This window comes from Chlorocebus sabaeus, chromosome 20 (assembly GCF_047675955.1).
Source record: "Chlorocebus sabaeus isolate Y175 chromosome 20, mChlSab1.0.hap1, whole genome shotgun sequence".
NCBI lineage: Eukaryota > Metazoa > Chordata > Mammalia > Primates > Cercopithecidae > Chlorocebus > Chlorocebus sabaeus.
Window position 1 is genome coordinate 82,070,796 of NC_132923.1, and position 14,559 is coordinate 82,085,354.

The 14,559-nt window shown below is 39.6% G+C and overlaps 1 protein-coding gene across 3 annotated transcripts in view; it reads right to left on the reverse strand.

Moving 5' to 3' along the window:
- Window positions 1-14,559, reverse strand: part of TTC4 (tetratricopeptide repeat domain 4) — a 28,406-nt gene that overhangs the window by 12,802 nt on the left and 1,045 nt on the right. For all 3 annotated transcript variants that reach the window (XR_012089666.1, XM_007978628.3, XM_073007263.1), the window contains exons 3-6: window positions 13,744-13,905; window positions 9,757-9,834; window positions 8,185-8,309; window positions 1,737-1,823 (exon numbers count right to left, since the gene is read on the reverse strand). Coding sequence is in view for 2 of the 3 variants with exons in the window: in XM_007978628.3 (XP_007976819.2) it covers window positions 1,737-1,823; window positions 8,185-8,309; window positions 9,757-9,834; window positions 13,744-13,905 (452 nt within the window). In the remaining variant the exon portion in view is untranslated. The remainder of the gene's footprint in view (window positions 1-1,736; window positions 1,824-8,184; window positions 8,310-9,756; window positions 9,835-13,743; window positions 13,906-14,559) is intronic.

Below are 14,559 nucleotides of genomic sequence, written 5' to 3' on the forward strand. Positions count from 1 at the left end.
ATAGTGGAGTATGTTTTAGCAGTGTTAAGTTTCTTACAGTCAACAAGTAATATAAATGGTGCATAATTTAAACAAATAATAAAAAACCTATCCCAGCCGGGCATGGTGGCGCACGCCTATAATCCCAGCACCTTGCGAGGCCGAGACAGGTGGATCGCCTGAGGTCAAGAGTTCGAGACCAGCCTGACCAATATGGTGAAACCTCGTCTCTACTAAAAATACAAAAATTAGCTGGGCATGGTGGTGTATGCCTGTAATCCCAGCTACTCGGGAGACTGAGGCAGAATTGCTTAAACCCAGGAAGCAGAGGTTGCAGTAAGCCAAGATCACGCCACTGCACTTCAGCCTGGGCGACAGAACAACATTCTGTCTCAAAAAAAAAAACAAAAACAAAAACAAAAAAACAACAATGACAACAAAAAAACCTATCCCATAATCTCCCAGCAGATACTCTCTCCTTCATGAAGACCAAACAAGCTCAAACAGGTGACTCCCTAGGTATCAAGGTTAAAGCAAGATTTGGGTCAGACTACATACATTTCAAAATACAGAAAAGAGAAAGGGAAGGTAGGATTTTATTACTGTTGTTGTTGTTGTTATAGGAGCAACATCCAAAAATGTCAAACTTTCTCAAGATGCAGTATAACCCAGTGGTTAAGAGCAAGGACCTGGCTCTAACACATGTGAGCTGTGTGAGGTTTCTTTATCTCTCTGAAACTATTTTATTATCCAGCAAAACAGAAGCAAGATAACCTATCTCAGAAGGCCATTGTGAAGATTAAATAACACTTAACCCAAAGCAGGTATTCAGTACAGTAGCATCCCCTTATCCATGGTTTTGCTTTTCACAGTTTCAGTTGCCAGTGGTCAACCATGGTCTGAAAATATGAAATGAAAAATACCAGAAATAAACAACCTGTACGTTTTAAATTATGCACTGCTCTGAGTAGCAGATGATGAAATCACAGGCTCTGCTCCTTTGTCCAGCACATCCATGCTGTAGATGATACCCACCTGTGAGTTAGTACCCATCTCAATGATGAGATTGACTGTCATGGTATCATAGTCCCTGTATTAAGTAACACTCATTTTACTTAATAAGGACCCCAAAGCACAAGAGTACCAATGCTGGCAATTTGGATATGCCAAACAGAAGCTATAAACTACCTCCTTTAAGTAAAAAGGTGAAACTTCTCAGCTTAATTAAAAGAAAAATTGTATGCTGAGGTTGCTAAGATCTATGGTAAGAGAAACCTTCTATCTGTGAAATTATGAAAAAGGAAAAAGAAATTAATGCTAGTTTTGCTGTTGCTGATGTACCTCAAACTGCAAAAATTATGGCCACAATGTGTGATAAGTGCTTTAGCTAAGATGGAAAAGGCATTATATTTGTAGGTGGAAGACACAAACAGAAATGTGTTCTGACTGATGGCAATCAGGTTTGGTACTATTTGAGATTTCAAGCATCGCTGTGGATCCTGGAACACATCTGCCTCAGATAAGTGGAGATAACTGTATATGTTACTGAGACCAACACATGCACACGAGTGAGAGAGCTGACTGAACTGGGGTGGCCTGACTCCAGAGCCTGGTCTCCTCTGTCACACTGCTTTACCAAAGTAGAAAGAAAATGAACAAATTCCTTCAGGTAAAGCATCCCAAGAAAGGTTCCCAACAAGCTTCACAGGATTAGTGGATTTAGCAGGACCATAAAAACCTAAGGTTTGAGAACTCACCTTGATGGCCTGGAGTAAAGCCTCATTCTGATTCCTCTCCTTCTTCTCTTTCAAGCTGGCTTTCCTCACATCCCTCTGTTCAATTCGCTAAAAATGAAATTTAGATGCATCAGCTCTAGAGACCTGGCTTCCTCTTCTATTGCCCCAGCCTGCTCCTAAATTATTATCTCTGATCTCTATCCAACCCAAGCTCCTGTTTAAGGAATACCAGTGGCCAGATTTTAGCTCAATAAACATTTACAAAGTACATGCCTAGATGTCAGACCCAGTGGCAGCAAAAGTTTAAATTTACTTCCTGTATGTACCCAAGGAACTCACAGTCTACTGAAGGGTTGAGGGGTACAGACAAGTAAAGAGCCAAGTGTAAGAGGTGGATTATGTACTACTCTGGTGGTGTGAACCAAGTGCTATGAAACACAGCCTGGGTGATAGAGACCCTGTCTCTATAGATGTTATAGATTTTTTTTTTTTTTTTTTTTAATTATAACCACCCTAGTGGGTATGCAATGGTATCTTACTATGGTTTTGATTTGCATTTCCTAATAATTAATGATGTTGAACATCTTTTCATGTGCTTTTTGGTCATTTTTGTGTCTTTGGAGAAGCGTCTATTCACATCCTTTGCTCATTTAAAAAACTGAGTTACCTGTCTTATTGAGATGATAAGAGTTGTTTATATATTGTAGATAAAACTCCCTTATGACTTACAAATATTATCTTCCATTCTGTGGACTTTTTCTTTCTTTTTTTTTTTTTTTGTGGAGACAAGGTCTCACTTTGTTGCCCAGGCTGGTCTCGAATTCCTGGCCACAAGTGGTCCTCCTGGCCTGGCCTCCCAAAGTGCTAGGATTACAGGTGTGAGCCACTGCACCCGGGCCCTTTTCACTCTTTTCTTCACCTTTATCTTAACCTTTTCATTTTTTTGATGGTATCCTTTGAAGCAAAAAGTTTTTACTTTTGATGAAGTCCAATCGATCTACTTTTCCTTTTGTTGCTTGTGCTTTGTGTCATATCCAAGTTCATGAAGATTTGTATCTATGCTTTCTTTTAAGAGTTGTGTAGTCTTAGCTCTTACATTTAGGTATTTGATTCACTTTGGGTAACTTTTTTATATAGTATGAGGTAAGGTTCTAGCTTCATTCTCCCACATGTGAATATCCAGTTGTCCCACTGTTATTTGTTGAAAAGATTACCTCCCTATTGAATGGTCTTGGCACGCTTGTTGAAAATAAATTTCCCATAAATGTGAGGGTTTATTTCTGAGCTCTCAATTGTATTACATTGACCTATATGTCTATTCTTATGCCAGCATCACAATGCCTTGATTACTGTAGCTCTGTGGTATGTTTTGAAATTGGGAAGTGTGAGTCTTCCAATTCTGTTTTTGTCTTTCATGATTGTTGCTTATTCAGAGTCCCTTGAATTTCTATATGAATATTATGATTAGCCTGTCCATTTCTACAGAGAAGCCAATTGGACATTTCATACAGATTGCACTGAAATTAGCCAGATGTGGCATTACATGCCTATAGTCCCAGGTACTTGGGAGACTGAGGCAGGAGGGCTGCTTGAGCCCAGGAGTTTGAGGTTGCAGTGAGCCATGATCTTGCCACTGCACTCCAGCCTGGATATTAGAGCAAGTTCATGTCTCAAAAAAGAAAATTACACTAAATTGATATATTAATTTTGGGAGTATTGCCATCTAACAATATTAAGATCTCATCTATGAACATGGGATGTCTTCCTACTTACTTAGGTCTTCTTTAATTTCTTTCAACAATGTTTTCTGTATTTTTAGAGTATAAGTGTTAGCTACTTTTGTTAAATGTACTCTTAAGTATTTTTTGATGCTATTGAAAATGGAATTGTTTTCTTAATTTCATTTTCAGAGTGTTCATTAAAAATCTATAGAATACAAACGATTTTTGTGTACTGGTGATGTTGTTTCCAACAAGCTTGCTGAACTTATTTATTAGTTCCAAGAGTTTTTTAGTGGATCCCTTAGGATTTTCTATATAATGGCATGTTGTCTGCATATAGATGGTTTTACTACTACTTCTCTTCCACTCTTTTTTTTTTTTTTTTTTGAGACGGAGTCTCGCTCTGTCGCCCAGGCTGGAGTGCAGTGGCGTGATCTCGGCTCACTGCAAGCTCCGCCTCCTGGGTTCACGCCATTCTCCTGCCTCAGCTTCCCAAATAGCCGGGACTACAGGTGCCTGCCACCACGCCCTGCTAATTTTTTGTATTTTTAGTAGAGATAGAGTTTCACCGTGTTAGCCAGAATGGTCTCGATCTCCTGACCTCGTGATCCACCTGCCTCGGCCTCCCAAAGTGCTGGGATTACAGGCGTGAGCCACTGTGCCCGGCCACTCTTTCATTTTTGAAGAATAGGTTTGCTAGATATAGAATTCTTACAGTCTTTTTCTTTTAGCTCTTTGAATATGTCATTTACCTGCCTTTTGGCCTTCATGGCTTCTGATGAGAAAGCTGTTAATTTTCCTTAGGATTTTTTGTATATGAAGAGTCCTTTTTCTCTTGCTACCTTTAAGTTTCTCTTCTTTGTTTTTCAACAGTTTGATTACAATGTGTTTAGGTATAGATCATTTTAAGTTTATCCCACTTAGAGTTTGTTAAAACTTTTTAGATGTATACATTAGTGTTTTTCACCAAATTTGGGGAGTTTTTGGCCAGTATTTCCCCAAGTATTCTTTTGCCCATTTCTCTCTCTTCTCTCCTTCTAGGACCCCCATTATGCTTTGTTGGTATGCTTGATGGCATAGTACAAGTCTCTCTTCATCCTTATTCTTTTCTCATTCTGTTCTTCAGATTGGATAATCTCAATTGATACATCTTTTTTTTTTTTTTTTGAGATGGAGACTCGCTCTGTCGCCCAGGCTGGAGTGCAAAGGTGCGATCTTGGCTCACTGCAAGCTCCGCCTCCCAGGTTCACGCCATTCTCCTGCCTCAGCCTCCCGAGTAGCTGGGATTACAGGCATGTGCCACCACGCCCGGCTAATTTTTTTGTATTTTTAGTAGAGATGAAGTTTCACCATGTTAGCCAGGACGGTCTCGATCTCCTGACCTCGTGATCCACCTGCCTCGGCCTCCCAAAGTGTTGGGATTACAGGCGTGAACTATCGCGCCCAGCCTCAACTGATACATCTTAAGTGTGATGATTCTTATTACTGCCTGCTCAAATGTGCTGTTGAGCCCTTCTAGTGAATTTTTCGCTTCAGTTATTGTACTTTTCAACTACAGAACTTCTGTTAAGTTCTTTTTAGTAACTTCTCTTTGTTATATTCTCTATTTGGAAGACATCATTCTCATACTTTTTCTAGTTCTTTAGACACTATTTCCTTTCATTCTGAGAAGATATTTAAATTAGCTGGTTTAAAGTCTTTGTCTAGTAAGTCCCACATCTAGGCTTCCTCTAGCTAATGACCAGACAGTAAGTCTTCCAATCTTTGTCAAGAGGCTTTGTGTACATGTTGAAGCACACTTTTATCATTCACCCAAGCAGTTTACAATTCTACCTTAGACTTCACCTCCTGTTTGCAGAGACTCTGAGAGCTTAGGATCTTCTCAGGTCTTTCCTGAGCATGTGTATAGCCCTACGCACATGTGTGACCATCTAGATCTCCAGGAATACTGGAGCTTTTTGGAGCCTCCACAGAATTTCATTCCCCAGTTTTTCCTTTTAAGCTTTATGATACACCTATTGTTTGCTCCAAGTGTTATCCACTGCTTCAGCTTCTACAGTCTTTAACAATTGCCTCTAATTGTTTTTGACAAATTCTCTCCCACCTTTTCATTCCCCCTATTTTCTGGCCCTATGTAAAAAAGCTTTTTATACTGGGTAAGCTCCAAGTCGGGTCATATAAAAATAGCCCTGTGAGCGGGGTCTTCCAGGGATCCAGATGGTCAAATCATGACAATTCTCTGGGGAAAGGCTTTGAAAGAGCTCCAATCCTGTTCTGCCCCCTCTGGTGGCTGCAGGCTGCTCATTTTCACCATGACTGTGGGCTATGGGCTTTCAAGGCTACTGTGGAACTGGGGAGGAGGGAGATGAAAATAGAGCGAGTTAAAATGTCACAAAGTTTGCTGTTCTTACTGAGGTTCCATCATTTTTCTTGAATAAACATGCCCCAGATTGCTGCAAACCTCTGGTTCATTTCCAGCGTCCTACAAAAGTTAATTCTGACTATTTTTGCCAGTTTCCTCATTGATCTTATAGAGAAAAAAAATTTTTTTTTTGAGACGGAGTCTCGCTCTGTCGCCCAGGCTGGTGTGCAGTGGCGCGATCTCGGCTCACTGCAAGCTCCGCCTCCTGAGTTCATGCCATTCTCTTGCCTCAGCCTCCCAAATAGCTGGGACTACAGGCGCCCACCACCACACCCAGCTAATTTTTTTGTATATTTAGTAGAGACAGGGTTTCACTGTGTTAGCCAGGATGGTCTCAATCTCCTGACCTCGTAATCCACCCGCCTCGGCCTCCTAAAGTGCGGGATTACAGACGTGAGCCACTGTGCCCAGCTGGAGAAAATTTTTGAAGGTCTTTAGTCCACCACTGTGACTGACACTACCCCTCTCTATTTTTTAAATACTGGTTTTATTAATTACTGAGAGAGTTGATATATCCACCTATTTGTGGATTTGTCTCTTTCTTCGAGTTGTCAAGTTTTGTGTCACGCATTTTGAAGCTGTTATTAGGTGCCTACACATTTAGAATTGTTAAATATTCTTATAAGCTGGTCCTTTTATCATTTAAAAAAATGCTTCAATGGCTGTGCACAGTGGCTCATACCTGTAATCCTAGCACTTTGGAAGGCTAAGGCAGGAGGACTGCTTGAGCCCAGGAGTTTGAGACCAGCCTGGGCAACATAGTGAAACCCTATCTCTACAAATTTACAATTAAAAAAAAAAAATTAGCCTGGCATGGTGGTGCACGCCTGTAGTTCCAGCTACTCAGGAGATTGAGGCAGGAGGATCAGCTGAGCCCAGGAGGTAAAGGCTGCAGTAAGCCATGATCATGTCACTGCACTCCAGTCTGGGCAACAGAGCAAGACTCTGTCTCAAGAAAAAAAAGAAAAAAGGCTTTACTTCATCTCTGGTAATACTTGCTGCCTTGAAGTCTACTCTGTCTGATATTAATATAGCCACGAGTCTGTTGGCTATATGCCAAGTACACAGGAACCCAGAATCAACTTGTACTCAGACATAGAGGAATAATTCAGCTATTCAGCAAGCAATGTCACCTAAACCTAATATCAGGGTTCTGGGCCTTGAAATCTCCCTTTAATTGTGACTGTCCCCAGTAGCCCTCTAGACATTCATTCCTGTATATACCACTTTCAGAAATTCTGGCCACACCCAATTACCTAGGCTCAGAATTCTGTTATTGAGCCATGTGGGTCCATAGAGATCTACCTTTTCTACCATTTCATATGACCAGAATGACCTCTGGTCATTGCTGATGACATGTGACATTTCTGGCACTTAATAGCTACAATAATGATTAAAAACAGTAATAATAACGGAATACCATCACTACCCAAAATAATATCCAACATAAAAATAGCATTACTGTGTGTATGTTCCAGGTGCTATTTAAAAAACATTACTTATGTTAAACCATCTAAACTATATAATAACCCTATAAGGTAGGAAGTATTTTAATCCTCCTCCTACTAGTGAGGTAGCTAAAGCACAAAAAGATCAGCAAGTTGTCCAAGTCACACAACTGTCATGAAAGGAGTCTTCAAATTCAGGCAGTGGCTCCAGAGTCTAAGCTCTTAGCCACTGTGCAATACTGCCTTACATGCCTGTTAATAGAAAGCCAGAACTAGTCTTAAGGTCTCTTAATTCCTGGTTTCGGTCTCTCTTCACGGCTTATACTATGGAATGGAAGTATATAATATATACTAGGAGTCTTTAGCTGGCCCTGAACATGTGACATTGTTATGTAAAGGTATCTAATTTTGCCCTGGACAAGACATATCTCCATTCAGATTGATGGGGATACATTCTGAAAAATGCACTCATTGTTTTACAAGCATCATGGAATGTACTTACACAAACTGAGATGGTATAGCCTGCTACATACCTAGATTATATGGTACAGCCTATTGCACCCAGCCTACAAACCTATATAGCACATAACTACACTGAATACTGTAGGCAACTTGTAATATATGCAGAGTTCCATCATTGAATGAAACACTGTTATGTGGCACATGACTGTACTACCACTATACACACCATCTATCCTTGCTTACCTCTATATCACACTCTAACTGTTTACTTGTCTGTATTCTCCATAGAGTTCCAAGAGTAGGGACTAGTTTTGGGTTTTGTTTTTAAAAAGTTACAATGACTTGAGAGACACAATCTTGGGAATGCTAATTAATGCTAATTAGCAAATGCTAATTGGCTGCTGACAGTCACCAACCTTCAGCTTGTCTGCTTTAGCCCTCAATTCCAGAAGCTTCTTCTCTTTGCCATCTATTTGCAGTCCCTCATCACACCAGTTCATGGCCTCGGCAAAGTGTTTCAGTTCCAGATGGCATAAGGCACCTGCAGAACCCAGAACCCTTAGGATCCAAGAACAACATGCATGGAAACAGCCTGCTTTGAGCAAGATCTCCCACCCCTACCAACTACTAGCCAGTACCCTGAAGGCAAAATGGAGGATAATGCCCCTTATACTGCAGTCCCCAGACAAGGAAGAATATTTTTTGTGTCCCAAATCAGAAAAATCCCTAAGGTCCATTTAGTTCAAAACTCCTGTAAGTCTCCCTGGTATTAAGGGCTCTTAAAGTAGGAAAAGCTGTAACTTAGTGGCAAATCATATAGATCAAGGCTAGAAATCTGGCTGTGTCATTTACCAGCTAGACCTTAGACAAAGGACCAAGCATATCCAAGCTTTAGGTTTCTCATCTACAAACAGGAAGAATAAAGTCCTTCCCAGATGATTTTTTAAAGGAGGAAAAAGCAGAATTTGCTTCAGCTATTCATCAAGGCAGCAGCAAGGCCAAAGACATTAGGTCTCTCCTAATTTTGTTCTTTACAGCTACCAGTTGAAGCTGCCTCTTCCCCATCAAAAATAATAATAATAATAATAATAATAATAATGTTATCATGTACATCTTTCTCCATTTAGCCTCTTTAGGTTTTCCACAGAATTTCAAAATATAAGAATTGTAAGGGCTTAGATGTCAATAGAATCTAACCCCATCTTCTAGAGATGAGCAAACTGATATTCAAAGTGGGTGTCTTGCCAAGGTCACACTGTAAATTAAACCAACAACTGAATCAAGGATTACACACTTCCAGCCTGAAGTAAATTCCACAGGACTACCTAGATTCAATTTATCAGTCAATCTTTGTTCAGTATCTTCTTTTCCTACAGCTGAGGGACATGGATCTGCCTACTGCCCTTAACCATGAACATTTAAAGAGGCATAATTTTGATAAAGCATTCTAAGCTGGTCCATGGGGATGCAGGGAAGATTAATATGTGATGAATAAATTAAAGTTTGCAAAGCACCTATGAGCTTCTCAAAGAAAAGGTGAAGTATAAAAGTAATAAAAGCACTATTATTACATAGAAAGGTCAGACTACAAGAGAAAACATAATCTGAGAACATCTCAGCACCAGAGTCATCAGCAAAGGTCCCACAACTTATCTTTTAATTAACATTAACATGGCATTTGAAGACCTTTGCTTTCGATCAGCTAATTTGGGGGGAAAAAAATATCAGAATGTGGCTTTGCAACTGCTTTGTTTTAATTAATTTTATTATTTATTAATTTAAAATGACGGGTTTCTATTTCTCTATAAATTCTTAAAAACATAAAGGGTTAAGTCATTCTCTGAGGAATTCTTTTAAAAGTGGCATGTTGCTGCTGATAAGGAACAGGAACTTAATACCCAGACTGCAAAAATAAGATGACTTTATTAGCACCCTAGCACCTCCATATCAAAGCTTTAAATGTCATACTGCAGTTCTACAAGACTTACCTCTTATTATTGCTTTGAGGTGGCAGGGTTTTAGCTTTCTGGCAGCTGTCACATCATTGAGAGCAGAACGAAAATTGCCTAACAAAACACCATTTAGTAAAAGAGAGAAGTTTTAAGATCAAAATGTTTCCAAAATTTTATACATAGTGACAAAGACACTGTTGTACAATCTTGGGGAAACACAAATGACAGCAACTGTTTTTTGGTTGTACTGGTCAAGAGCCTTAGAAAATGTCTGTAACAGGCAATCTACAGAACTGTAAATGACTAGTAAGCACATGAAAAGATGTTCAAGATCACTATTGATTAGGAAATTAAAATTAAGAAATTGCTAAAAGTTAGACAAATAATATCTAGTATTAGAAAAGATATGGAAAAGGGGCACTCTCAGGGTAAACTAGAAAGCAAATTAGCATGTACTTTGTGCATATACTTTGACCCAACAATTTTCTTCTGGAAAATCATCAAAAATACTTGAACAAATGTGCAGGGATAAATGTAAAAGCATGTTAACTACAGCATTACTTTAATTGTGAAAAGCTGGAGATAACCCAAATATACTCGATTTGGTAATGATTACATGAATTATGGTAAATCCATACTATTGAATACTATGCAGCCATTAAAAAGAATGAGATAGATCCTCATGTAAGAGATATGGTAGGATGTCTGTTCTATATTGTTTTAAGTGGTAGTTCTATGAGTACAGAAGAAGCTTATTTTTAAAAAAAACAAACCAAACTAAATATCTAGACACACATGTATATATTTGTAAGTGCATTAAAAAAAAAAGGTATGCAATCACACACATACCAGTTATCCAAACTAGGAAGCCATGAGGTATACTTTAACTTTCTGGAGTATACTGTAATTATTACTTAATGGTTTAGTATTTACCTAAATCTCTAGCCCAGGGGTCAGCAAAATATTTTGTAAAGGGCCAGATAAATATTTTAGGTTTTGCAGGCCACATGTGGTCTATTGCACATTCTTCTTTGTTTTATTACAATTCTTGAAAAATGTCAGAAACATCTGGGGAGGTGGCTCACTCCTGCAATCCCAGTACTATGGGAGACCGAGGTGAGAGGACTGCTTAAGACCAGGAGTTCAAGACCAGCCTGGATAACATAGCAAGACTCTCTCTCTCTACAAAAAAAATTTTAAAAATTTGCTGGGCATGGTGGTACACGCCTATAGTTCTAGCTACTCGGGAGGTAGAAGTGGGAGAACTGCTTGAGCCCAGGAGTCTAACATTGCACTAAGCTATGATCACACCATTGCACTCCAGCCTGAACAGAGTAAGACCCTGTCTCTTTAAAAAAAATTTTAAAAATTAAAAAAAAAAATGTATGGAACATTTTCAGTTTATGGCAAGCCAAGGGGCCAGAGGTGGACTCTGAGTCACAGTTTGCCAAATCCTGCTTTAGCCTAATGAATAATCAGAACTATTAAAAAAAATTATGACTTTATTTGTTTTTACATTATTTATAAAAACCAAAAAGCAGCCTATATAGTCAACAATAGTAGACTAATAAAGCAAACAGTATAAATAGTGGCATGTCCATATGATGCAACTTTAGCTATTGAAATAACATTCAAAAATGATTTTTAATGACGGGTGAAATTGTTTTGTTATAAATTTAAGTGAAAAAACTGAATATCAAACTGGAAGAACAGCAGGATCTCAACCATGGAAAAAAATGCACATGAAAGTGATCCAAGGACTTTTAGTTAAAGGAGGCAGACTGAACACATACATTTAACTCAATCTCCACTCTCTGGCCCATGAAGACAAAGAAAATGAGGAGGACACAGAACACAGTCTGAAAGCTGGAAAACAAAGGGACAAGTAACTGATGTATCAGGCTTAAGGAAACTGAATTCTAAACCAAAAGCTACGAAGCTGTCCTGCAGAAACTACAAAGTACCCAGGACTCAGGAACTGATGGCACCAGGTACCTCTGGAAGTGGGGGTGAAGGTGGGTTGAAAATCTACTTAATCAGAGTCCCATATCCCTTACCCCTCTGCTGCACCAGTGACCTACTCCTCCCCTATTCCACCAGATGGAAGGCTGGAAGACAACAGACCCTAGCAGACAACAAAACAGTGGGTCTTTGGACTGGAACCCCCAGGCACAAGGGTGATTCAGTAAAGGAAATATTAAAGATTGAGCCCTTGGTCCTCTTCTCCTACTTGGTTCCCAAAGTATCAGCAGCCAGGATTTCCAAAAAGAGAAAAAAGAGTAAAAAAGAAAAAGAAAAATATCAAAGAATTCAAGAAAATTTCCTAGAAACATGAGTTTCCAGACTGAAAAGGTCTACCGAGTACCCAACACAAGGCACAATGTTATGAAATTTCAGCACACCAGCCCCAGAGTCCTAGGTCCTCTATAAATTCTGTGATAACAAACACAGGTCTAGGCTGGGTGCAGTGGCTCAAGCCTGTATTACCAGCACTTTGGGAGATCAAGGCAGGTGGATCGCTTGAGCTCAGCAGTTCAAGGCCAGCCTGAGCAACATAGCGAGACCCCTGTCTCAATTTTAAAAAATAATTAAAAAAAAAAAAAAAGAAAAAACCCACAGGTCTAACATAACCAAGACTAGTCACCAGCAATACTACTTAAATAATCATTTCCCAAATTTAACACCACAGAACCTGCATGAGGTGTTAACTGAAGAGGAAGCTTACAAAATTTGAGAAACCCAGGGTAAATTTATTTTCTTGCAGGCTATCTCAGTGTCTTTAACATGTTAATGTGTACTGCAAATCTCTAAGAAGCAGCATTTTCCAAACTTCCTCATCCTCCTGGGTGCGGTGGCTCACATCTGTAATTCCAATACTTTAGGAGACTGAGGCGGATGGATCACTTGAGCCTGAGTTCGAGACCAGCCCAGGCAACATGGAAAAACCCTGTCTCTACAAAAAAATGTAATAAAGTAAAAAATATGAATAAATAGGCCGGGTGTGGTGGCTCAAGCCTGTAATCCCAGCACTTTGGGAGGCCGAGACGAGCGGATCACGAGGTCAGGAGATCGAGACCATCCTGGCTAACACAGTGAAACCCCGTCTCTACTAAAAAATACAAAAAACTAGCCGGGCGAGGTGGCGGGCGCCTGTAGTCCCAGCTATTCGGGAGGCTGAGGCAGGAGAATGGCGTAAACCCGGGAGGCGGAGCTTGCAGTGAGCTGAGATCCGGCCACTGCACTCCAGCCCAGGCGACAGAGCGAGACTCCGTCTCAAAAAAAAAAAAAAAAAAAATGAATAAATAAATAAAAGAGTTAAAATTCCTCATCCAAGCAACTTTTTAGAAATAGGGTCTCGCTTTGTCACCCAGGGTGGAGTGAAGTGGCATGATTATGGCTCCCTGCAACCTTGAGCAAACCTCCTGCCTCAGCCTCCTGAGTAGCTAGGACTACAGGCAGGCACCACTATGCCCAGTTAACTTTTTTGTAGAGACAGGATCTCACTATGTTGCCCAGGTTGGTCTTGAACTCCTGACCTCAGCCTCCCAAAGTGCTTGGATTACAGGTGTGAGCCACTGCACCCAACCAAAAAATATTTTTACCTCCCACAGAACACTCTGAGATATTCTCCCTTAGATTAAAATGGCTTCTCTCACCTAAGATCTCTACTGCCTTAATCCTGCTAGCATCCTTGAAAAGAGGATATAAGGCAGAAACACACATTTTTTGAGAAAGTAGAAGCCCTTGGGCTCAAAAATCTCAGAACATACTGCCTCATACATCAAACACCTTACTAGAGTGACCAAGTCACTTTTTGGGTTCAGATAGTAAGAATTACACAATCCATTCTGTTTCTCTTTTTATCATGTAAACTTGGAAGAACAGAGTTCAATCAGAATAAACTATCCTTAGTCTAGGTTTCTGTGATAACAGCCCCTCATCCTCTGATGTTCTCAAACCTCCACTAACCATCATAATGGCTTGTATCATAAGTTTATTCTTCAGAAAGCACTTATAAATTACCCAGATAGTACTGTGCTGCTGCCCGGTTGGTATAAAGGACAGCATTCAAATCAGGATCTGCACATTTCTTCTTTAATCCTTCAGTGTACGAAATTACAGCTTTCTTGTAGTCTTTTTCTTTAAAGTAATCATTGCCCTCATCTTTATAGGTCTTGGCCTGTTCTGCAAAGAAGAGGAAAAATAATCACTATTGCCTACTTTTAAAAGTCTCATTAAAAATAGATTCTAAATCACGCAATAATGTACTATATGATACACCGAAGGAAAGAAACCAATAGGGAAAGGAAACTCAATGTTACGATAAAAGTGGGTATCAACATGGACAAAGTCACACAAATTTAATGCTAATTCCAAATATCTTACAAGGTAGATTACTGTTTTCCAAAAAAAGAAGCACAAAGGAAAAAAGTATACTCATCCTAGCTACTGAAGAAAAGAATTTTTTTTTAATTACTGAAGAAATCAGTGAGGGACAGGGGGATTGATTATACTTCTGCTTTTGCTTATGTTGTTTATTCTGTGGAGTGCAAATTCCCCTCCTCACCCTAGCAAAAGCCTACAAAATTACAAAGATTCAGCTCAAATTTCCTACCTATTGTGAATCCACTCCTGCTCCTTAAAGTGTTCCAACAGGACCCGCTACCGCTGTAGTATACACCTACATGTTGACACTTATAACACAAGTTTGTCTTGATTCTTTAAGACAACAGGCTTCTCACTGAGCCTGACCTTGGAGGGTGGAATTGTGTCTTACTCATCCCTGTATCCCCAATTCCCACCACTTAGTAGGTACACAAAGAAGTATGTTGGAATGAA